Here is a 25,205-nt window from a genome sequence, read left to right as displayed (position 1 = left end):
GAGGAAAGCTGCAAATTCCCAGTGAAAGGTGGTAAGTGTGCATATATACTTCACTGCTTACAATCACTACAGCTTGTACAAGTACAGATCCTCAAGTGGTACTGCTGCAAGGATGAGCCACTATCTAGTCCTGTCTGTAGAACTATGCACCCATTACATCAAGTCTCCAGCATTTCAGGAAGGTTCTGAAGCAAAGCTAAAGTCAGAGGAAAGACTACAGTTTACTACACACAAAAACCCACATTAAACAAAATAATTACGTATTTAAAATAGATTTTGTTATGCAACTGGTGAGAAGGTATGCATGACCATAATGAGCACAAAGAAACTGCACTTTGTATTGTGATAGCCCCACTCCCCCCAAACTCCCCTCCACATTCATTGCACTGCAAAATGTATCCCATGCTCAATGTATTTATCATTTTTATTTCTCACTTAAAACAGTACACAAGTAAAAATAGTTTTTCCAGACTAAATAGCTTCAATTTCCTGATAATTGCAAATTTCTCAAAAAGAAAAGAAGAAATGTGACAGGGGGAGTATATCTAGCTAAAATGACAACCAATAGATTTTTACACTGTCAGCTTCAGATGCGGTTCTAAAAGGTCAGTAAAATAAAGATTTTGACAGAGCACCGTAACTAATGTATATCAGTAAACACATGTACAACAGTGGATACCACAGAAGAGTACACATTTTCCATGTATGAGAGGAATCTGTCCTATTAAAAAATTTAAGCAATAATTTTATTTTAAAACTGCATATCAGCTGTTTCATTACTTGAGTAATACAGAATAGGGTCCATTTAAAAATCATGGATAAGTATCAACTTGAAGGGAGAAAGATAAAAAAACAGGAAAAAAAAAAAAAAAAAATGTATAAAAACAAAAACAAAAACACATTGAAAGACACAAACCCTTCAAGAGTTGTACAAAGCAGAGCAACATTAGAAGCTGAATAGTACTGTAAGAAGCAAAAGCAAGTGGTATACAAAGGCCACGTCCATTTGTTGACTGCTGTAGCAAACAGCTTTAGAAAAGTGGAACATAAGAATTCCCCCCCCTCCCCATCAGAAAGTCAGGAGACATGAATAAGACCGAAGTGGCTTAATGCACATTCAGTGGAGTGTTCCTTTAAAGCATCTCTATAAAAAAAAAAGGAGAAGTTCATACAAAAATAACGCAAGGCAATCTCTATGTAAAAGGGAAGACGTCCAGTGAAGACCTCCTCCCCGTTTCAGTGGTAAGTGGGCTCCCCTTCAGGTAGCTAATGGCTAGGTTTGAGCTGCAGCTGGTGTGTGCTGTGGGGAGACCATTCTCCCAGTTCTGTGCTACCATTTATCTGTCTTTGGATCCCAGCTTTTCGATCAGTTCTTGAAGGGGAGCCAGCTCTCGGCGATCAATCAGATTAAATTCCTGCAAAGAAAAGAAAAAATACATACAAGGCTTAAGATGGTAAACATTGTACTACAAATATAATCAGCAGGAAGACAGACGTTATACACCAGACTATTGCTTTTCCAATCCTGCAAAGTGGATCACTGTCCAATTTGACCTTGATCATTTCTAAGGAATGGGATTTCAATATGTATATAGAACCCCATAGTCCGATAATAAATTAGTAATTCAGAGCATAAACAGATCGAAAAGACGACGTCCACTCTGAGTTCACATTAAACCTCTTACCTGTACAAAGAAAATGAAATGTTTAAATGACGTGTTGAGATGTGCTTCTTCCTGTAGCTGCATAACAGAGTCAAAGTGCTGGTGGTAGATGTGGGCGTACACACGGAACAAGCGCTTCAATATGGTCTTTGCCACAGACATGAAGTTCTTGGGGAAAGGGACACCTGCACATAGAGAAAATAGAGGCTAGTTAAAAAAAAAAAAAAAAAAAAAAGTGCTGGATCTTATACAAGACAGCAGTGTATAATGCAATAGGAAAAACTTCCCAACAAGTCTGCTGCTATTGCTTGTTCTATAGACATCAAACCCTGCTCTGTATAGGGAAAAAAAAGATATGCCATGATCCCTTCAGAGTAAGTCAAAACTAAATATTGGTGTACATACTCTGTTTAGATTACTGGTTGATTTCCCAACCCAAAATACCACATGATTATGAACACATACACTGAGGGCAGTTATACACCACTGATGAAGTGTCCAGGTATAATTCCAGTGTGGAAACAAATACTGTGAGGGCTACTTTCTTGCAGACACTGGTGATTGCAGAATCTCACAAGATGCAGGTGTGGTTGAATGTGCCATATAAAGTGGTATGCACTTTATAAACATTTCTACAATAGGTCCTAAATTTGTCATTTATGCTATATGCTCATGAATTCTTGACTTCAGCATTTTAGACTGTTAATATTTGCTGAAAGTTATTTAATGGGTTTGGTCTATTTTAGTGGATATCATAAAGCCCTAGTTTACACCAAACACACTGCTCACCCCTCATGGATACTACACCCACTTCCACCTCAATCCTCTTCAGCTCACATCTCTACCCCTCAATTCCATTCACTATCCATCAGTAGACATCCTATTATTAACCCCTTCTCACTGTAGTGCTGCTCCTCTGCAGTTGTTTAGAAGGGAACTGATCTTACATCACTCCCACCCACCTCAGTATTTCCATACCACCGCTTAGCATGCTTAATCAAAGAACTCCCTCCCGAGCAAGTACAAGCTAGTCATTCTACAATGCCTGGGTCTCAATACAATGTGCACCGAGCCTTCTGTAAGCCCAGCACCACACAGAAGTACCAAACTCCTGAACCATGTAAGCACTGGTTTCCTGCAGTTGGGTACTATGGCCAGACAGCTCTCAAAAGATGTAGCCCCCAGCTGAAATCTTCATAACCTGTTGGATGAGTAGTATATGGGCTGTGAACACTGTGCTGTCAAAGTGTTTATGGGAAAAGGGATGCATTTTACAACAAAGTTATGTCTGCTAGTGACACAGAGTGACCAGACCGTGCACCATCATGTTCTTTGGAGAAATTACTACGAACAGTGAACACTTTCAGAAATGAAAGAACTCCACCCTGGTGTTCCTTTTCTACTGGAACCCACCACCACGCCACTAACTACAGGAGACGCATGTCTGGACGTCAGAACTATCCAATCAGCTGCAAATAAAACAGATATCAGGGCATTTTCCCAATGCTACGATGGCAGACTTCCCATACAGTGGTCTCTGATTCTGCCATGGTTTAGGTAGGTTGCATCTCCAGTGTGAAATATATATCTGGTGTGTACTGTATTATGTTTTATCTTGTGCTCAACGTAAGGACTGCTGCTTAAATGTTGCTGGTAATCACAGGATTAATACAATGTGCCCTGCTCTTCAGAAAAACACAAAACACCATCAATGATTGTTCAGACTGAGTATAGTGCAAAACACAACTACAATGAATACAAAATATTGTTTTTAACCCTTAAAATCAGAGGGTTGAGGCTTAAACTACAACTGAAAGCTACGTACAGATTAGTCAAAATGCATAACTCTTTATATAACGTTAACTAATCTCTAAAGACAGTTTCATGCTTACATTGCTTTGACTCAATTTCCTGTTTGTTAACCACAAAAAATTGTGACATTAGATATAATAAAAGCAAACAAAAAAAACAAAACAGTTCGTCAGCATCCCCTGATCACAAGGGTGGATTTTTGGATTTTCCAAGTTTAACACCCCCCACCACCACATACAAAAGCTAGTTCACATAAAAACTCATACAAAGGGAGGAGCGTTCCATTATTTAGGTTGTAATGCTGTGCACCACGCGTGGAGAAGTGAGGTGTGTGCTGTAATGGAACTGGAAATTACTGCACTCCTACTGTAATATCTGGCTTGCTGTTACTTGCACAAAATAATGAAGTGTAAAGCTACGGAAACAAATGACATCACGTATCTATGACAACCTTTGTCTAAAAAACAAGTAGGAATTTTGTTAGTTTAATTTTTATTGTGCAGGAGATACTTATCTGTAGGAGTCTTACACATATGGTCAATGTTAACCATTGAGAAGTACAAAGGTTTGTCACACTGTCTGTACACTACCTTAAGATCGTGTGTCTATGAGTGCATGAACAGATTGTCTTATGCTGGTGACAGCTTGTAAGGATGTATGACTCCAGATACTGTATAATGATCCTGACTCCTGCTGTATCATAAAACAATGTTTCAGCCTGACCCATGGTCTACCACCCATGTGAAGAGATGAGGGTTCTCAGACTTGTAGTATTTCTAGATTGATTCTCAGGTGTGGGGAGGGAAACTGCTAGTCTGAACAAGCTCTCAGTGTTTGAATGGGTTGTTATTAAATCTATGCTAACAGCAGGACCCTTTTTTGAGGATTAAATGTTAGATATTTTGCTATTCACACTACTCTGTGCAAAACATATGGAAGGTCAGGTTTGTGCTAGATAGTCAATAGTTGGCTATCGGATAGGGGATATATAAACCCTTCCGGGTAGGTATGAATATTCATGATAAAAATGATAACAATCCATGTACTGGCAGGAGCAATACTTACAACAACAACTTGATGTCCAAGTTTCTTATAAGTCTGCCAGGCTCTAAAGGATTGTGGTCCACTGACCAGACTACCAGCTAGCAAACTGTATCTGCTATGTAGTCTTGGAAAATCCAACACTCACAATACACCTTGAGTAAAAATCTATTTACAAGGTTCTTCTTTGGTGCTCATTCATAACAGAGTATGAGGTCCTCTTGGAGGGGGTGGTGGGATTACTTGTATACCTTGAAAGTTCTATGAAGAACTATGTGTGACCCAAAGACTAACATTTACATGTCCATATTGCAGTTATGTAACATTGCAGGTGTGTGCATATGTGTGAGAGGCGGGTTTGGCCTGTTGAGTTTCTCCACGTGCTGCTGCCATTTGCTCTGAAGCTTAGTGGAGATCTCACAGGGGAAGATTCAGTTGCTGGCGATGTGGCGCGTGGACATCACGCTACGCACAAAATTAGCAGAGATTAGTCAAATCTCCAGTTTGTTTTAGGTCCATTCTTTCTCAGTTGGCAAATGAGACACATCTTTTAAGTTCACATTTAAAGGCACACACCCTTCCCCCATCCTTCTAGAGCAGCATTTCCCAAACCCAGTCCTCAGGTACCCCTAACAGTGCAGATTTCCAGATGACAAGGGAAATAATTATACCACCTGTAGATCCGTTACAATGTGTCAGTCAGTAATGAATACATCTGTGTTCCAGCAAGAAGTTATGGAAAACCTGCACTGTTAGGGGGTCTTCAATATTCAACACAAAACCACACAAGTTATATGTGCTAATAAATAGATCCATGGGACACTGTAGGCCAGTCTGCGTGCTACAACGATATGGTCATTGTATATCGCAATTCCATAATGGAAGTTATAGATCAGGGCAGACATTTTGACAGTGCACAGCAATTAACGGTCATAAGCTTTGATAAAAATTAATACACTGCTGTAAGTTGTAGTTCTTGCTGGCACTCCACAAGCTTACCTACTTGTGCTTAAAAAAGCAGATAGCTGCACTAGAATAACTAATGTTTTTTTTGTTTTTTTTAAATATTAGCATTTAAAAGTGCCATCATAACACCCTGTACTACAGATGAACATACACAAAAAGGAGACGAAGCAGATGTTTCAAAAAAATGTGCACACTCATTTATGAACAAATTAATAAGCTTTACAATTCGTAGCACATGTGCCAAACATTAAATATTTAAGAGGAGCGAAATATAAAAAAAAACAAAAAAAACAAAAAACTAAAAAAAGGACACTCCTCAGGTTAATAAGAATCATTGTTCCAGAGAAATATGTAAATTTGTTCCTAAGATGCACACTCTCTCTCTTTATGATCTTTCCTGAAACTTCATTCAAACCAGAAGAGAAAACCCCCACTTATTAAATTAGAAATCTATGCAACAAACCTAATGTTTTACATTTATAACCAGTGTTGGTCAGCTAGCATTCTCCCAGTACATTGATAAGCCATCTCCTGGGCAGATAAATTCATTCCATTATAAAAAGGGTTGACTATAGAAGGAGGAGGAAAAAAACAAAAAAAAAAAAACCTGACTGTATTGGAATATTTTACTTTACAAATAGGCTTTTACTTGGGCTGCACTACGCTTTTTCAAAACTGTGTGGCAGGGATAGCTATAGCTTTAGAAAGTGGCCATCTTTGAGACTTGTAGTTCTATATAATAACAAGAGCCCAAAACAGTACCCCATATTCAAGATATGGTCTAATGTGACTTCTACAAGTGGTAACTGTTGTTCTGCATCTATCCCAGGATTTTATTAGCTCTTGCAGCAGCCGACTGGCACTGAGTGCTACGACTCGTTATCCACTAGAATTCATAAATCTCCTTCCAGCTCTGACCTCACCAACTGTATCCTATCTAATGTATATGTAGCAGGATTTACAGCCTCATTTATTGCCTTCAATTATCTACTGTATGCTGTGCACCATCTGTCATATGTACTTTAAACATGAGCAGCCATCCTACTTCTGTGACGGTAAAGTAAATATGCAGAGAAATGAGGCTCCATGAAGAAAGGCTTTTGTCAATAATTATTCCCCAAACACTGAAAAATAACTTATTTATAATTCTCCTCTGTTAGGATCCAGGATGCATTTAGTAAAAAAACCTAGAAGCATTTTAGAGACACGGCAGCCGCTAGTTTATGGCTCTGTTTTCTCTCATTAACTCAAAACAGATCCTAAGAAGTGTGACATACAGGGCCAGGTGGCTGCTTGTCCACAGCTGTAATCTAGTCTGCTGAGAGCCCAGTGACAGCTTGTGACACAGACAAGTGGTAAAAGGTTACATACAGAAGAGGAAGAGCACAGATACAACTGGAAAAAGGGAACCAACACATCACAAGTAGACCATACTGGAAATAAGTTCCTTAAATATACAGGTTATATAACAGACATGTATTGTAAGAGTTACAGTAATCATTTTACAAATATAGAGAAGAACCATAAATGTTAGGGTGAGATGACAAGAGGAGCCATAAAGCCCTTTACAGAAACTTAAATGATACATAAGATATCAGTGGTGTGCTAATGGGATATATGGCTCTACAGACCAGCAAATATTCTTCAAAAGTATTCAGTCCCTGCCCCACTAGAGCTTACAGCCTTAATTTTCAGCTACATGAACAGCAAGCTTCATTTGTTGGAACCAGTTTGTCTTTGGATTGTGGATGCTATGTTGCTCCCTATATTTTATAAAAGGCAACTTCTAAAATCAGTAATATTTTCAGTAAGCAGTCTATTGCTTGCAAAACAACCATTAGTTTTTGTTGTATAAGGATTAACAAGCAATAAGTGTAACGTAGTTGTGGATTATTGACTAGGGGGCTGCATGGACGCATTCAGCAGAATGTGCCATTATACGTTTATTGTCCATTGATATTTCTGCAACAGTTTAAGTGATCAAAGCATTAACAAATTAAATAGAACTACTAACTGGTTTACATGAAGCGGAGCTTTTAGGATATGTGACTGCCTAGGTTACCATTGCCAAACGGTCATAAAATATAGATAAGTACTGATAGTCAAGGAGCATGTGTTAAAAACGAGGACAAATGTAAAATACACAACTTTTCTTAAACCAGTAAATTCAACCGTTTAACCTTTCGACCTGCCAAGTATACTCGCAGGCTCTATGTACTGAGCACACTGCACCTCCTGACAGCCTACCTAAATATAGTGTACAATCATCAAGGTTGCTCGCCTGGTGACAAAGTTCCATGTGGAAAAACTAATTTGTTGAAAATTGACACAGATAAACACCTGCCAAAACACAACAAAAAACAAAAAAAACAACCCATTACTACTCCTCACAGAAGACAGATTTTCTGTAAATAGATTAAATAATTATGAATTGTTTTCCATTTTACCCCCTGGTAGAAGCACCCGTGTGTAATACTCCTTGTCTATATAGCATACCTATCATGGATTCTATTAGCTCATGCATAGCAACTTACCAATCTTTGAAGGGAAGAGAGTCTCATCGTCTAGCTGGTCCTGGACCCAGGTCATCAGATAATCAATGTACTTGGGGGCAGAACACTTGATGGGCTTTTTTATGTTGGTGCCATCTGCCCAATGGTACTCATACCTGTAAAAAATTTTAAACCCAATTAAAAAGTAGTTACTAAAGCCAAAAAGCATTAAGTCTCATTGTTTCACAGTGTCATTCAACCCCTACCTCAACTCCCCCCTTCTTGGTTGTTTCATCTATTTAGGTCAGTGCTCCCTGAACGATCTATATAGAAATGTGAAGTGTAATATAAAAGCCTTAGGATTTAATTAGAAAACACACTGCATCAACTAGATAAAAAGTACAATTTCTGGGCACAAACTCATTAACCAGCCATAATAAATGCAGATGTGGGTGTCAGATGTAAATTCCACTACTTCAAACCAAACACGCTGTATCTGAGGACATCTTAAAACTAAAATGTTTTCTCCATAAATGTTAAACATCCTATTGAAATGCCACAATGTTCTGTAACCTGGAGGGGGTAAAATAGTTCCTGGCACATATACAGATCAGGCATCTCCATAGGGTCTAATTCAGAAGAATGTTCTTTAGGATCTCCTCATAATTCTGGAATGTCAGACATCCATTTAGCCTGGAAGGGGATGCTCAACAAAAGGATAAGGTGGTATAGTTGAAACAAGCTCTTCAATAGTCTTTGGCTTCTGACTAAGCGTAACATTTCAATTAAGACAAAAACCATGCCTGCTAAACTGGCTGGTCACTGCATGCATCTGGAAAATATCTGAAGAAATCATTGTTAGGAATAAGAAATGTATCCTTCAAACTCTGGAAAGAAGCCACATTATCTCTACTAGGCAGGAAAACCAAGCCCTAAGGGTAATGTGACATGGCTGTCTTATTATCTCACTTAGTTCCCAGACAGAGAAATGCTGTTATCTATAGTCTGAGTAGTAAGCTTCTCTGCCACATGAAGAGCATTTATCTGTAAAAACCTGAACACACAAATGTATTATTGTTTATTTATATAGCACCATCATATTCCACAGCTCTGGACAGATAATATTTATCACATCAGCCACTGTCCCACTGGAGCTTAGAGTCTAAAATTTACCAACACACAGTGGGGTCAATTTTAGCCAGAAACCAATTAACATACCGGTATATTTCTGGACTGAGCAAAAACCAGAGCACCTGGAGCAAACCCATGTAAACAGAGGGAGAACATACGAACACCACGCAGACTAGTTCATTAGTTCAACTCCGACCAGTGCTAACCATTGTGCTGCTGATATTGGACTGTGTACAGTTGCATTCTCTCTTACAGGGACCTCTACAGGAGAGCTTCTTGGAAGGATTCATATTGGTGCTCTTCCCACAAATGAGAAAAAAGTACATTTCCCTTATGTCATTTGTGCAAGAATGTGCCTATCATCTCTATTTTTAAAGCATGTGTCTTGTAGTCACAACATACCTGGGCCCAGCTGACATCACTGAGCAGCTAGTCTCCGTGCAGAATTCAGTGATTGTTCCATACAACATGTTGATCTGATTAAAGAAATCCACAGCTGAATAGAAAAAAATAAAATAAAAATGTATTCATTGAATAAGCCGAAAGGAAAAAAAAAAACACAACAACAACAAAAGCCACTAATGTTGCAACCAAGTCAAGTAGTAACTATGGGGAAGGGGTAAATATAAACATAACTTAAGGCATCTATCCAGACAATAAAACCCACACGAGATAGAGGCTCACAAGAGATATGAGCCACCTAAGTTGCACTTGTTGGGTGTATAAGATGGCGGCTACTATGATTTGAAAAACCCAGATGAAGCACATTAGACAGTGGATATATACACACACACCAAAATTATTCTGCCACATACATAAAAGAAGCTTTTGCTCCAGGTCCAGTAACAAAATTGCTGAACAACTATACTAAACAAAAAAACAAACAAACCCTTATACTCTGTTCCCATTCTAAAGGAGTTTTTAATAAAAAAAACAATCTTTGTAACCCACAAGTCAAGATTTCAAAACTCTGATCAAGTAGGAACATGTGGTGATAAGAAATTTACACTACAGCACTAAGAATGGTTGTCACACAGTTCCACCTTCCTGCATGACATTTAAAGAACACCTGTCACATCAGAACTAACAATATAGCACAACTGTTTCTTAAAATTGTAGTTTTTTTTTTTTTGTTTTTTTTTTTAAAGGTCTGTGCGCTCATCAGCCGGGTTCCAAATGGAATTTCTAAAAGGTCAGAAGTATTGTCGTCATTGAGAGAAAACAGATTCTATTAAGCAAGCCAGCAGTATCCATGATTAGGACTTTGCCGTGTTGTGTCAGGGAGGGAGGACGGGGGAGAGCGTGTGAGAAAACAATGGTTTTATGGCCAGACAAAAGTAAAAAAAATAAAAGCTGCAAAGTATACTTAATTTTAGAGGAAAACTTGTGCAGTTCTGTTTCATGACAGATCCTCTATATACACCATGGTTGTTCCGAGTATGTGCACAATGTTATACTGGAACTGTATCATGTCCTAAGGGTGCACGTGTCATAAGGTATATGGGGAAAACCACTAAATGTGCTACAATTTTTATTTTTTGCACTTCAAATAGATGATAGATACCAACTGATCAAATGAGATTCCCCCACTTAGAATATGACATAACAGGTCTCCTTCTGTTCCAAAAGTACTTTCGTGGAAATCAACCAATCCACTGACACTTATAGATCCAGGCTCTATACAGATCATCCTCAGCGTTGCTGGTCATTCACCAGTATAGAACACTGCATCAGTCCCACCTGGCTATGGAGAGATCAAAGCAGCACAGATGGACATTGGCGGAGATCTGGGCTATATGCGAGTGCTGGACCCTGCCAAGTACAGAGAATTGTGGGGGCTGCCAGGTGAGGGAACGCCAGTAAAGTATTATTGGAAAGTAAGAGGATTCCGTACAGTTCATATTTAAGGTGGAAAACATGTTTAATATGTTACAGTTTATTTTTTAGAAGTTTAGTATTTAACCCAATTTAAAGTTTTGAAACCAGGGTAGAGATACAAGTGTACTGTTATGGCAGTACGCAAGTATTTTACATGCTCTACAATGAAGGCGTTGTGTTGCAATGTGCAAAGATATATTACCATGTTATCTACGGTGGTAGGATTGATAATCCTGCTCAGTGTCTGGTGCATTTATCTTTTGGGTAAAACACTGTAAAATGCCTTTGACTGTTTGACAGAACCCCTAAGGGGCCAATATATTTAATTCCTGGAAATAATATTTGTATAAACAAACAGTACTAATGGCATAAAGGATCTTTAGGAAATAATGTAAATTGCAGATATTAAAAAATTGATCACTACAGCCTACAACCTTGTGCTTTTTATATCATTACAGAACTCCTCTGTGCCATACTATATTCATGTCATTTACAGCAGGGAGTACAACATTCTATTAACATTTTGCACTTTTGGATCATGTGTGACCATTAGTAACCTGTAACCTTTATGTCATGTAATTGTTTATAGTATCTGAGTATATTTATATCTTCTTATTACACATCTGTTGGCTCTTCTAAGGCAATTGATGTTCTAGCATTCTAATTTTTTTAATGCACTACTGGTATTTATGTAGTTACAAAACCATTTCATACTAGTGATATTATGATTACATGCAAGTATCAGTATTTTTTTATTGCAATATTGATAATGTCTACAGGTTTCTATCAATTCCCTTTTAGTTTCCATATCACACAATTGATGTTCGACCTTTTCAAATAATGTGAATATTGTATATGCTGTAGCAATAAATTGATTTTCTTAAAACTTTTGCAAACAAAACAGATTTTTCATACTGTATTGATAAAATTACACCTCTCCACAATTAAAACAAAATACAATGACATGGAGTTTGTCTATATTCAGTTTAAAGACACATTGCAAAGATATACAGTATGTATGTGTGTGTGTTAGGGGGGAAATTCTAAAAACAAAAGTAGCTATCAATATCTTCAATTTACGCTAAAAAATCAATAGGGCTATTTGTACAGCAGCCAAGTAACATTAGAGTTAAACGGTGCAATTAAATACAAACCACCTTCTAAGCTTTTGATGCCAAGTACCTATTCAACAGTCTTACATTTATGTACTGAATAGTGCCTTATGTCTCACACAAGCTTGTAACAAAGGACACAATCAAACAAATTGTTGGGCTATTAATGGGAATTCATGCAATGTATATATATCACTGATATCCATTGTTCCTACTAAAATCTTTCCAAAGGAAGACATTCTGTGTATGCCCAAGAGAATATAGATTTGTGACCATTTACAAAGAGACAATGTCCGATGACGATTCAATATATTTGCATTTCCTTAAAAGGAAAATAAGGAATTGAGCAACACTAACCAGTGTCCAAAAGTATCTATGGAGAATTTAGAGTATAGCTACAAAATGCTGAAACAGCAAATGCATTTCTATTCAAAGATCGTTGTAAAAAGTAAGAACTCTAGACTGGAAACTAGCTATTTTCTAAAATGTAACATACATATGTTGAGTGAGCATTTATAAATACACTCCCCGTCCCTATGCATGCAACATAGAATAACAGCTGTTAATGTCACATATGACCCTTGCACATTTCTCTCAACTACGAGACAATTTCATATAAAAAATAAATAAATTGTACTTTAGTCACAAATCTGCACATATACTCACTATTAACAGCAATCCATTCATTGAGATCCTCTCCCTCAGGCAACATCACAGCCTGCCTGAGATTACCACTGCCAAGTGTGGCCTCTGCATGTTTCAAGAGCTCATACTGATGAGATCCCTCAGGGATGTTCTTCTTGGGTTTGAATGTTTTTGACGATCGACTACTGCTGGGTAAAAGAATAACAAAAGAGCATTATTCCAAATTGTTTTGTATAGATTAAAAAACAAAAACAAATAACCTCCACTACATTTTGTGCACCAAACACTCAATTATTTTCCTCCTGCACCAATAACTTAAAACTTTTTTCCCCACAAGTACTATAACCTCCAGTGTTATTCACATGCCCTGACCCACATTCTTAATGCCTCTATTTCACACCCCCTGACTACAACTCTCCCTACTTTTGCAGCACCATGTCAGTAACCCCCTGACCCCACTATTGCCAATTCTGCAACCCACCCCGACCCCACTATGCCCAATTCTGCAACCCCCCCCTGACCCAGTATACCTAATTCTGCAACCCCCCCTGACACCACTACGCCTAATTCTGCAACCCCCCCTGACCCCACTATGCCCATTCTGCACCCCCCCCCCCCGATGCCCAATTCTGCACCCCCCGATGCCCAATTCTGCACCCCCCCTGACCCCACTATGCCCATTCTGCACCCCCCCCCGATGCCCAATTCTGCACCCCCCGATGCCCAATTCTGCACCCCCCCGATGCCCAATTCTGCATCCCCCCGATGCCCAATTCTGCACCCCCCTGACCCCACGATGCCCAATTCCGCACCCCCCTGACCCCACTATGCCCAATTCTGCAACCCCCCCCTGACCCCACTATGCCCAATTCTGCAACCCCCCCCTGACCCCACTATGCCCAATTCTGCACCCCTCTGACCCCACAATGCCCAATTCTGCACCCCTCTGACCCCACAATGCCCAATTCTGCAACCCCCCCCTGACCCCACTATGCCCAATTCTGCAACCCCCCCTGACCCCACTATGCCCAATTCTGCACCCCTCTGACCCCACAATGCCCAATTCTGCAACCCCCCCCCTGACCCCACAATGCCCAATTCTGCAACCCCCCCTGACCCCACAATGCCCAATTCTGCAACCCCCCCCGCTGACCCCACAATGCCCAATTCTGCAACCCCCCCCCCTGACCCCACTATGCCCAATTCTGCAACCCCCCCCCTGACCCCACTATGCCTAATTCTGCAACCCCCCCCCCTGACCCCACTATGCCCAATTCTGCAACCCCCCCCCTGACCCCACTATGCCCAATTCTGCACCCCCCTATGCCCAATTCTGCACCACCCTATGCCCAATTCTGCACCCCCCTATGCCCAATTCTGCACCCCCCTATGCCCAATTCTGCACCCCCCTATGCCCAATTCTGCACCCCCCTATGCCCAATTCTGCACCCCCCTATGCCCAATTCTGCACCCCCCTATGCCCAATTCTGCACCCCCCTGACCCCACTATGCCCAATTCTGCACCCCCCTGACCCCACTATGCCCAATTCTGCACCCCCCCAACCCCACTATGCCCAATTCTGCACCCCCCCTATGCCCAATTCCGCACCCCCCTGACACCACTATGCCCAATTCTGCACCCCCCCTATGCCCAATTCTGCACCCCCCTGACCCCACTATGCCCAATTCTGCACCCCCCTGACCCCCACTCTTATTATTTCTGCCGCACTCTTTCAGACCCTTGACTTCTCCCCCCCTCCAGCACCATGTCAGTAACCCCCCTGGTCCCTCTAGCACCAGTTCAGCCCGTGTCCTCAAGCACCTCGCCCCCCAGTGACAGCACCGCTGCAGTCAGCACACAGCACCATCCTGGGGCTGCTCAGGCTGCAGGTCGGCGGCACATTACACAGCCCGCAGCTGGATGTACGCAGGCCTGACAGCCGGGGCCTCCCCTCACTTCCTCACTAACTTCTGCTTTCTCTTCCGCTACCCGCTGCCTCCCCCGCCGCCCGCTCTCCATGTCTCTGCAGCCCAGCACTCACAAGAGGAAGCTCATGTTGCCGAGGAAGGAGACTGGGATCTCCCGTCCCGCTGCGGCTGATTCTCACTGTCTGCCCGGAGGACACCGACAACTAGCAGACACTTCCGGCCGAGCCCGCCCAGATCCCAACTCTCGCGGGACCTGACAAATAGCCGGAGGGGAAACCACGCCCACACCGCCAGGGTGTCCGCCCAGCGTGCAGGGATCTGCCTGTAGCCACGCCTTCCTTTACGTCATGGGCGTGGCTAACCCGGACACTGACAAGTGAGCGTGTCTAGACTATTATTATAGTATTAATAGTATCTGTATAATACTAGTATATAGCTGTATAATACTAGTATGTGTATAACACTTATGTATATAATACTAGTATCTAGCTGTATAATACTAGTATGTGTATAACACTAGTATGTATATAATACTAGTATCTAGCTGTATAATACTAGTATGTGTGTAATACTAGTATCTAGCTGTATATTACTATTATGTATATAATACTAGTATGTGTATAATACTAGTATGTGTATAATACTAGTATCTAGCTGTATAATACTAGTATGTGTATAATACTAGTATGTATATAATACTAGTATGTGTGTAATACTAGTATCTAGCTGTATAATACTATTATGTATATAATACTAGTATATGTATAATACTAGTATCTAGCTGTATAATACTATTATGTATATAATACTAGTATGTGTATAATACTAGTATCTAGCTGTATAATACTAGTATGTATATAATACTAGTATGTGTGTAATACTAGTATCTAGCTGTATAATACTATTATGTATATAATACTAGTATGTATATAATACTAGTATGTAGCTGTATAATACTAGTATGTATATAATACTAGTATGTGTGTAATACTAGTATCTAGCTGTATAATACTATTATGTATATAATACTAGTATGTGTATAATACTAGTATCTAGCTGTATAATACTAGTATGTATATAATACTAGTATGTGTGTAATACTAGTATCTAGCTGTATAATACTATTATGTATATAATACTATTATGTATATAATACTAGTATGTATATAATACTAGTATGTATATAATACTAGTATCTAGCTGTATAATACTAGTATGTGTATAATACTAGTATGTATATAATACTAGTATGTGTGTAATACTAGTATGTGTATAATACTAGTATCTAGCTGTATAATACTATTATGTATATAATACTAGTATGTGTATAATACTAGTATCTAGCTGTATAATACTAGTATGTGTATAATACTGTATGTGTATAATACTAGTATGTGTATAATACTAGTATCTAGCTGTATAATACTAGTATGTATATAATACTAGTATGTGTATAACACTAGTATATAGCTGTATAATACTAGTATGTATAACACTAGTATGTGTATAACCAGAGCCGTAACTAGGGTGGTGCGGGCGGTGCCGTCGCCCAGGGCGCAAGCCCGAGGGGGGGCGCAGCAGCCGCCCGCTACCTTACCTTCTGGCACAGAGTAAAAAATAAATTAAAAAAAAAATAAATTAAAAAAAATAATAATAATTTGTGGCCCCTCCCCCGACTCGCGGCACCCCCCCCCCCCCCCCCCCGCGACTCGCGCGGGGGGGGGGGGGGTGCCGCGAGTCGGGGGAGGGGGGGGGGGGGGAGGTCGGATGCCGCGAGAGGGGGGAGGGGCTAGTGTGGTAGCTGGCTGACACATGACACATGACCCATGGGCTGCAGAGAGCGCTCGGCGCGGATGAATGGTGAGTGTTATTAGTGTGTGTGTTTCAACGTGTACCTCCCATGGAAATACATGTACTGCAGAACTAGTGAGCTCACACATAGGATCAGATCATTTGTGATGATTCATTGCATACGCCAGTGTTACAATTTTTTTAAAGTATGAAGAATTATACACGTAGCAGTACTTCATGCTTCTTTGGGCCGTTTGCTGATTCCAGTAGGAAAATATATTTTTCACATTTACAAAGGGCTTTTGTAAATGATAATAGAGAAAATGTAAATGTTTATATTTCTGGACCAAAAAAGATGAATTGATTCAATTATGGGCCAGTATTTTGTGCCCAAACACCAGCCAAATTACAAGCAGATTAGAATTACAGACTAATCTAGTTGATAAAATGTCAAAATATTAAGACCATTCTGCATAAATTAGTAATTAAGCAATGGCAACAGCTAGTTTTTTTTAAAATCTCTACTTTCACATAACTGATTTGTTTAACTCTGTATAAAGTATAAACACTTCTATGAATGTAGTGAGGGAGGGAGGGGGGTCTTAATATAATGTAGGTAGGCTATTAATTTAATTGTGGAGTGCACGTGGCGGCTAATTATTGGGTGCTATTTTATTTGTGGGGTGATGGTGGGGCTATTTAATTTAATAGTGGGTCCTATGAATTTAAGATGGAGTAATTGGAATGCAGACAACCAGCAAATGAGTTCTAGCCACACCCCCACATTAGGTTGGCCACACCCACTTGGCAAATGTCACTCCCACTTCGAAGGGGGGCGCCGGTGCCCTGTCTCGCCCAGGGCACCGAAATGTCTAGTTACGGCACTGTGTATAACACTAGTATATAGCTGTATAATACTAGTATGTATAACACTAGTATGTGTATAACACTAGTATATAGCTGTATAACACTAGTATATAGCTGTATAATACTGGTATGTGTATAACACTAGTATGTATATAATACTAGTATGTGTATAACACTAGTATATAGGTGTATAATACTAGTATGTATAACACTAGTATATAGCTGTATAATACTGGTATGTGTATAACACTAGTATGTGTATAATACTAGTATGTATATAATAGTAGTATGTGTATAACACTAGTATATAGCTGTATAATACTAGTATGTATAAAACTAGTATGTGTAACTAACACTTGTATCTATAATACTAGTATATAGCTGTATAATACTAGTATGTATATAATACTAGTATGTGTATAATACTAGTATACAGCTGTATAATACAGGTATGTGTATAACACTAGTATGTGTATAATACTAGTATATAGCTGTATAATACTAGTATATATATATATATATATATATATATATATATAATACTAGTATGTGTATAACACTAGTATGTATATAATACTAGTATCTGTATAACAGTACTATGTAGAGCCTGTTTTAGACCTCATGGGGCCGGGGGCCCTAGGCAAGATACTGGTTTGGGGCCACCCTCAATGAAACAATCCATTGCACTATATATTTGTAGCATACCATATACCCCTATAATTGAGCAGAAGTGAAGCTATGTGCCATACCATTGGGGGCATGGCTTGCATCATTGGGGGGTGTACCTAACCTGTGAAAAAAGCTAGGCCACCCTCCTAAAGAAAAAGGAACCCCTCAATAATTACAGAGCAGTCCCGTTTTTAAGTAGTTGGGTCAAAACAACTTAAGTATTTAAGTCAGCATAGAAATACTTATTAAGTTGTTTGCAAAAACAATACGCATAAATCCAAGGATTGTCACTTGTCCCTCCATCATCACACTATGCCCCTTCACAATATCACATGTGCCCTTTCACATCACCACTGCGCCCTTTTATAACTGTGTTTGAAACAACTTGTTTCCCCTTTATCATAGTGTGCCATTTTGCCTACGTTAGTTTGCTTACCTTTCTATTACTTTCTTCTCCTCTTTTTTGTTCTGTTTTCTCATCTTCTGTTTTGTCTTCTTTCTTGCTCCGTCATGCGCTGCTCCTCTCCACTCCACAGGGAGTCTTCTCTCAGTATGATGTCGGGCGTGATGACGTCACACGGCGTGACGTCATCATACCCCACCACCTGCCAGGCCCCCTGGGGATCGCTGGGCCCTAGGCAAGTGCCTAAGTTGACTAGCTGTAAATCCGGCCCTAGTGCTAGTATGTGTATAATGCTAGTATGTGTATAATGCTAGTATCTGTATTCCTGCACAATAGTCATATTTAAAATATTAGGCTGCCCCAATAAGGCAGTGTATGTTGTAACATTGGGACAGTCCCACCTAAATTAACAATCTGCTGCAGCTCTGTGATGTGGACTCACAGCTGATATAGTGTTAGTATCCTGCACAGCTGTTTCTTTTTGTTGCAGGAGAGAGAATTGTTAGAAGCAGCTGCAATAGCACAGGTGCTCTTCCCAAAAATCTGGCATATATGTTCCCTTTTTTCATAAAATATCTTGAACTCTTAGGGCCTTATGTAGAGGCGGATGGAATTTACACTGACTAAGTAAGTGTATCCTAAAGGTGTAAATAATGTTTTAGGTGAATCACACACAATGGGCCCCCCCAAAAAAAACTATTTACAAACCTTGCTCCAGCACCTAAAAATCCAAACCAGCTCCAGAGCTGCCAGCCTTATATGGTAGTGACAAAATTGGGGTACCCCAAAATAGGCAATACTAACACTAGTAGCAGTGGGGATTATTAATGTAAAAATTATAATAAATTAAACATTTTGTCTGTGCTGAATTACAGGTCCCAGTATCCCCAGGCCACCATTAAGTGTTTGGGCATGCTGGCAGTTGTAGTACTACAAACACCTCCCCTTGCATTGTAACATGGTTTTGTCCAGGAGACTGAAATAAGAAGTTTCTCAAGTTAAGATCCTTAATGAATCAGGCCATTGGATACCTTAAAAATAAATATCAAAAGAAAGAGGGAGAGTCTAGCATGTGTTTTAAATCAGATGCAATTTTTATTTCTAAATATAACAAGTGTATTTAAGGTGTTAAAAATACTATTACAAAAAAGTAGTCTATTCTAAAGCAGGATCCCATCTTACAAACAATACCACCCACAGCACTGCTGGTGGTGTTTAAAAAGGCCAAGACCTAAAAAGTGTGAGAGCGCCGAGTTTACTTTGTACTATGGTACAAGGGTTTGTAAGTGCCGCTTACACGGCTACCACTGGGTACAAGACACCCATTCAGAGTCAAATTATAACTAAATAGCTGGCCAAAAGCCCACTGGTTGTTTCAAATAAAGGAAACATTACTGTATCACATGTAAAAATATTAAGAATAGAGTGACAGAAGTCCCGTCTAATTGAAATAAGAAAAGTTGTCCAATCAAAAGTTTTATAAATCGTGGTACTAGTTATGTAATCTATATGCTAACCTGTGGATGTAATACACAATATATTGGAAGGGCCACAAGACCTTTAAAGCAGGGATTCAAAGGATATAGGAGAAATATTTTAACAAATTACAAACACATAGGGGGAATTCAATTAGCTGCAAAGTGTCTCGCAACCATTCCAGCGACACTTCGCGGCTAAGATTTTGGCAAATATCTCCGAGCGGAGATTTTTTCTGCCGTAGTATAGGAAAAAAGGTGCAGCTGTGATGTTCTGAGGAACAGCGTGACCAATGGAATTCTCCCCCATAGTGTTCGTAAACATTTTAAAATTTTTCATAACAGCGATCCTAGTTCCCTTTCTATTATAGGTATAGAACACAAGAAACAAACATCAAGGGGGAGATCGTTTTAGAAGATAATGCACACAGGAGGCTTATTGGATTTACCAAATGGGAACGTTATGGCCAGATGGACTAAATGGAAATATACTATGAGATAACTTGATCCCTCTGATGATTAAAACTGAGGCTCCTAATGGAGTAATTATACGTATAGTGAAATTGAAAAAATATATACAAAATCGAGAGACCCTATATAGAAAGTTTGATCTTAACAATAAAATCATGGAACTACTTATGTGTATTTTAGTGCTTTTTTTTAACATAAAATCTGCATGCTTTGTTCTGATTATGCGACTATTGATTAATATTCTTAGGATGTTATGTTTTGAGTATTATTGATCAATAAGAGTTTTATAGCGCTGCAATAATAATGTATATGCTCTCGATGTACTAAGAACAAATGTGTCTATAATAAGTTCATTTGAACTGTATATCGTAGAAAAAACAAAACTTTAGACACAATTATGGTCTATTTTAAATTTATGGACTATTTATACAATCATGGCCAAAAGTTTTGAGAATGACACAAATATTTTTGCACAAAATCTGCTGCCTCAGTTTTTATGATGGCAATTTGCATATACTCCAGAATGTCATGAATAGTGATCAGATGAATTACAATAAATTTCAAAGTCCCTCTTTGCCATGACAATGAACTTTATCCAAAAAACAACATTTCCACTGCATTTCAGCTCTGCCACAAAAGGACCAGCTGACATCAGGTCAGTGACATCAGTCAGGTGAGAGTGTTGACAAGGACGAGGCTGGAGATCACACTCTGTCATGCTGATTAAGTTAGAATAACAGACTGAAAGCTTTAAAATGAGGGTGGTGCTTGAAATCATTGTTCTTCCTCTGTTAACCATGGTAAACTGCAAGGAAACACGTGAAGTTATCATTGCTTTGCACAAAAAGGGCTTCACAGGCAAGGATATTCCTGCTAGTAAGATTGCCCCTAAATCAACTTTTTATCAAATCATCAAGAACTTCAAGGAGAGAGGTTCAATAGTTGTGAAGAAGGCTTCAGGGCACCCAAGAACGTCCAGCACTGCCAGGACCGTCTCCTAAAGTTGATTCAGCTGCGGGTTGGGGGCAACACCATGCAGAGCTTGCTCAGGAATGGCAGCAGGCAGGTGTGAGTGCATCTGCACGCACAGTGAGGCGAAGACTTTTGGAGGATGGCCTGGTGTCAAGAAGGCCAGCAAAGAAGCCACTTCTCTCCAGGAAAAACATCAGGGACAGACTGATATTCTGCAAAAGGTACAGGGATTTTTCTACGAGGGCTGGGGTAAAGTCATTTTCTTTGATGAATTCCCTTTCAGATTGTTTGGGGCATCTGGAAAAACGCTTGTCCGGAGAAGGAAAGGTGAGGGCTACCATCAGTCCTGTGTCATGCCAACAGTAAAGCATCCTGAGACCATTCATGTGTGGGGTTGCTTCTCAGCCAAGGGAGTGGACTCACTCATAATTTTGCCTAAGAACACAGCCATGGATAAAGAATGTTACCAAAACATCCACCAAGAGCAACTTCTCCCAACCATCCAAGAACAGTTTGGTGACGAACAATGCCTTTTCCAGATTGATGGAGCACCTTGCCATAATGCAAAAGTGATAACTAAGTGGCTCGGGAATCAAAACATCAAAATTTTGGGTCCATGGCCAGGAAACTCCCCAGACCTTAATCCCATTGAGAACTTTTGGTCAAGCCTCAAGAGGCAGATGGACAAACAAAAACCCACAAATTCTGACAAACTCTAAGCATTGATTAGGCAAGAATGAGCAGCCATCAGTCAGTATGTGGCCAGAAGTTGATTGACAGCATGCCAGGGCGAAATGCAGAGGTCTTTAAAAAGAAGGGTCAACACTGCAAATATTGACTCTTTGCATAAACTTTATGTAATTGTCAATAAAAGCCTTTAATGAAATGCTTGTAACTTTACTTCAGTATACCATAGCAACATCTGACAAAAAGGTCTAAATACACTGAAGCAGCAAATTCTGTGAAAACCAATACTTTCTCAAAACTTTTGCCCATGATTTTAAATATAATAATGGGTAAAATCTATATGAATTACATTATTGTAATATGTATTCAAAGTGCCTACTACAAATTGGCTGCTTTTGGCATTTTAAATTATGTAGTAACTTTGGTAGAGAATTCTGTATCTATTTAGTTTAGCTTGCCTCCAATCATGTGACGATTCTTGTACTACTGAGTATACTAGTTACTAGAAGCAAGTGTTTACTGGTTTCCCTGGTAACCAAGATACAAGCGAAGTGCTGTACACACTTTATATGTTCTGATTCGATCAGATGAAATGTATAAAATATATATACTGTATATAAGAATGAAACAGACAATGTACATAGTGACCTGGTGCTAACAATCACATGCAGCCTTCCTCTCTAGGGATCTCATCCACAAAAATTCCCAGTGCAAACACTAAAAACATACAAAAGAGAAGTAATCAGACCTTACGATAAACAAAAATTCTCACTTCAGTAGTTAATGAAAAACAGAAATCTCTAAAACACAAATCCAAAAAGTTCACTTATATAGTTTGTGAAAGCAAAAAAAGGAGAGAATTGAAGATTTTCGTTCAACCATGAATCTCGACAACCTCTCTGCTTTGCTGTGTTCTCTTCAGAATGAACTGCAATGGCTTTGTTGCCTAAATTTAAACTTCTTATAGAAGATTAAAATAAGGCATCAAGCCATTGCAGTTCATTCTGCAATTTTTAATCACCATTATACACATTTAGTTAATCACCACACTTCACTCCTACTTTTAACAATATTTCACAACTCTTTTTGAAACCATGAATAGAAATATCCTAATATCCTAATGTATACCCAATAAAATATTAAATTTTTATCAAAATTGATTGAACATCCCAGAGTGCCCTGATATATACTTTGTACTTTCAGAAAATCACATCATTTTGACCCACCCGCAACGCAATTACACAGAAGTGTCATTATGGTACGTGGGCGGGGCCAAAATAACACGATTCACCCCCATATTCTATCCCCTAAACCAGCTGCCTGAGCTCTCTCAACCTAGCCCCACCTCTGTACAGCAAACTATACTAAAGGGCCCTGTAAACCTTCTTTACCCAACCAAATGTGGCAGACACAGTACAGAGGGTATATCAGGATTAATATAAATATTATTATTTATTAACATTTATTTATATAGTATATTTGCTAAGTTTTATGACCTTTCCTCCTGGGTCTCTTAGCAAGTGCAGGAGGGTGATACCATTGCGTAACAGTGTTACTTTCACTTTATAGGCTCACAATTTTAATGTGTGGTTCTGTTAGTCTTCTACTTACCTGTATGCAGCCAGAATCCATAAAAACACTGGTATACTTGTATAGAGAGTTCTGATACCCACAAAGTCCAGATTAAAAGGGAATAATAATTTATTTCCCGTGATATTATTCGACAACAAAGACATGGGGGTATATTTAGTAAGCGGCTGGTTTGAAAAAGTGGAGATGTTGCCTATAGCAACCAATCAGATTCTAGCTATCATTTATTCAGTGCATTCTACAAAATGAAAGCTAGAATCTGATTGGTTGCTATAGGCAACATCTCCACTTCTTCAAACCCGAAGTTTAGTAAATCTAGCCCTTGATCACCAAGCACCAATCCTACATTTATTGCTGTACAAGGCAATGAGTATATCGGGGGCAGCATAGGAGAATACTAAATTCTGGAAAAATATTCTTCTTCAGAAATCCTCAGGTGCTTAGTATTTGGATTAAAGACTGCATACTTGTATAATAATGCTCAAACGTATAATACACACAATATGACAAATGAAAATATCAGTCCTATACATAAAGGATTTACATGCTGAAAAACAAACGTATATGACAATGCTGACACCAACTGGTCAATAAGGGGTTTGTGGAGCAAACAAAAGCATAATCATGCAGCATAAGCAGAATTGTTACTGCCAGCAAGTCTATGTGTCTTTATCAGAGAGACACAGTATGTGTGGCTGTTCTTAATCTACAAGGACAGAAGCCCAGTATTACATTCCTGCCCAAATACCAGCCTCACTTAGGCAGAGGTTAAATATAGACAATGTTTACTGTACGGCAAGCAAGTCAAATTCAAAGGACACCAGGGGCTAAATGTATCAAGCTGCAAATTTCAGACAGGTTTGAAAAGTGAAGATGTTGTCTATAGCAACCAATCAGATTCTAGTTATCTTTTGTAGAATGTACTAAATTAATGATAGCCAGAATCTGATTGGTTGTTATAGGCAACATCTTCAGTTTTCAAACCCGCCGGAGACTCGCAGCTTGATACATTTACCCCTAGGACTGCAGACTTGGGACTTATATTTAGATCAATGTATATTTTAATGGATGCATTTGTATTCATTGAATGCATTTGCATTCATATTAGTGCACTTTTCCACATTTGAATAAAACGACCATAAAATACGATCAGAACTACTAATCTAACTGATAAATAATGTCATACCTAACAATGGAAATCGGGACTGTCAGGCCATCCCTGATCATTACAACCCACACACTGATCCTTCTAAACTATTCACCAGTTCACATAGACCATCACGATAATTAGAAAATCACGCTCCTATTTGACCGTAGAAATTTAAACCATCCCACCAACGTTAGGAGAGAACATAATCATCATCATCATCATTTTAAAAGATTTGAAGCCTCATTAATTGAAAGCCGTAGAAGTGGCTGAAAACTACAATTCAGGAGTGTGATGGCTACCAGCCCGTACGTGCAATTTTTCATGTCTCTTTCGTAGCCATATGACCAGCTCAATTACTAGCCACACTGTGCATACCATATTGCCAGCTACAAAATAAAGGCCCCATAGCTCATATCCGTTGCCAAGACTATGCACGATATCCAGGGCCAGATTAACCCGA

General features: G+C 39.3%; 1 protein-coding gene and 1 long non-coding RNA gene across 2 annotated transcripts; one reads left to right on the top strand and one right to left on the bottom strand.

The window, feature by feature from the left end:
- Positions 1–406: 406 nt before the first annotated feature.
- Positions 407–14,923, bottom strand: MOB1A (MOB kinase activator 1A). The gene is made up of 6 exons (XM_075207455.1): positions 14,784–14,923; positions 12,763–12,926; positions 9,509–9,602; positions 8,018–8,151; positions 1,686–1,849; positions 407–1,415 (listed from the first exon to the last, which is right to left on the bottom strand). Exons 1-6 carry the CDS (start codon positions 14,795–14,797, stop codon positions 1,338–1,340), a joined length of 648 nt encoding a protein of 215 aa, XP_075063556.1. The 5' UTR covers positions 14,798–14,923; the 3' UTR covers positions 407–1,337.
- Positions 14,759–20,512, top strand: LOC142151623 (uncharacterized). The gene is made up of 2 exons (XR_012691219.1): positions 14,759–15,046; positions 20,247–20,512. It is a non-coding gene; the product is annotated as an uncharacterized LOC142151623 (long non-coding RNA).
- The last annotated feature ends 4,693 nt before the right edge of the window (positions 20,513–25,205 follow it).

This window comes from Mixophyes fleayi, chromosome 4 (genome assembly GCF_038048845.1).
Source record: "Mixophyes fleayi isolate aMixFle1 chromosome 4, aMixFle1.hap1, whole genome shotgun sequence".
Taxonomy (NCBI): domain Eukaryota; kingdom Metazoa; phylum Chordata; class Amphibia; order Anura; family Limnodynastidae; genus Mixophyes; species Mixophyes fleayi.
Note: the sequence above shows the minus strand (reverse complement) of the source record. Positions and strands in the feature narration are given on the sequence as shown.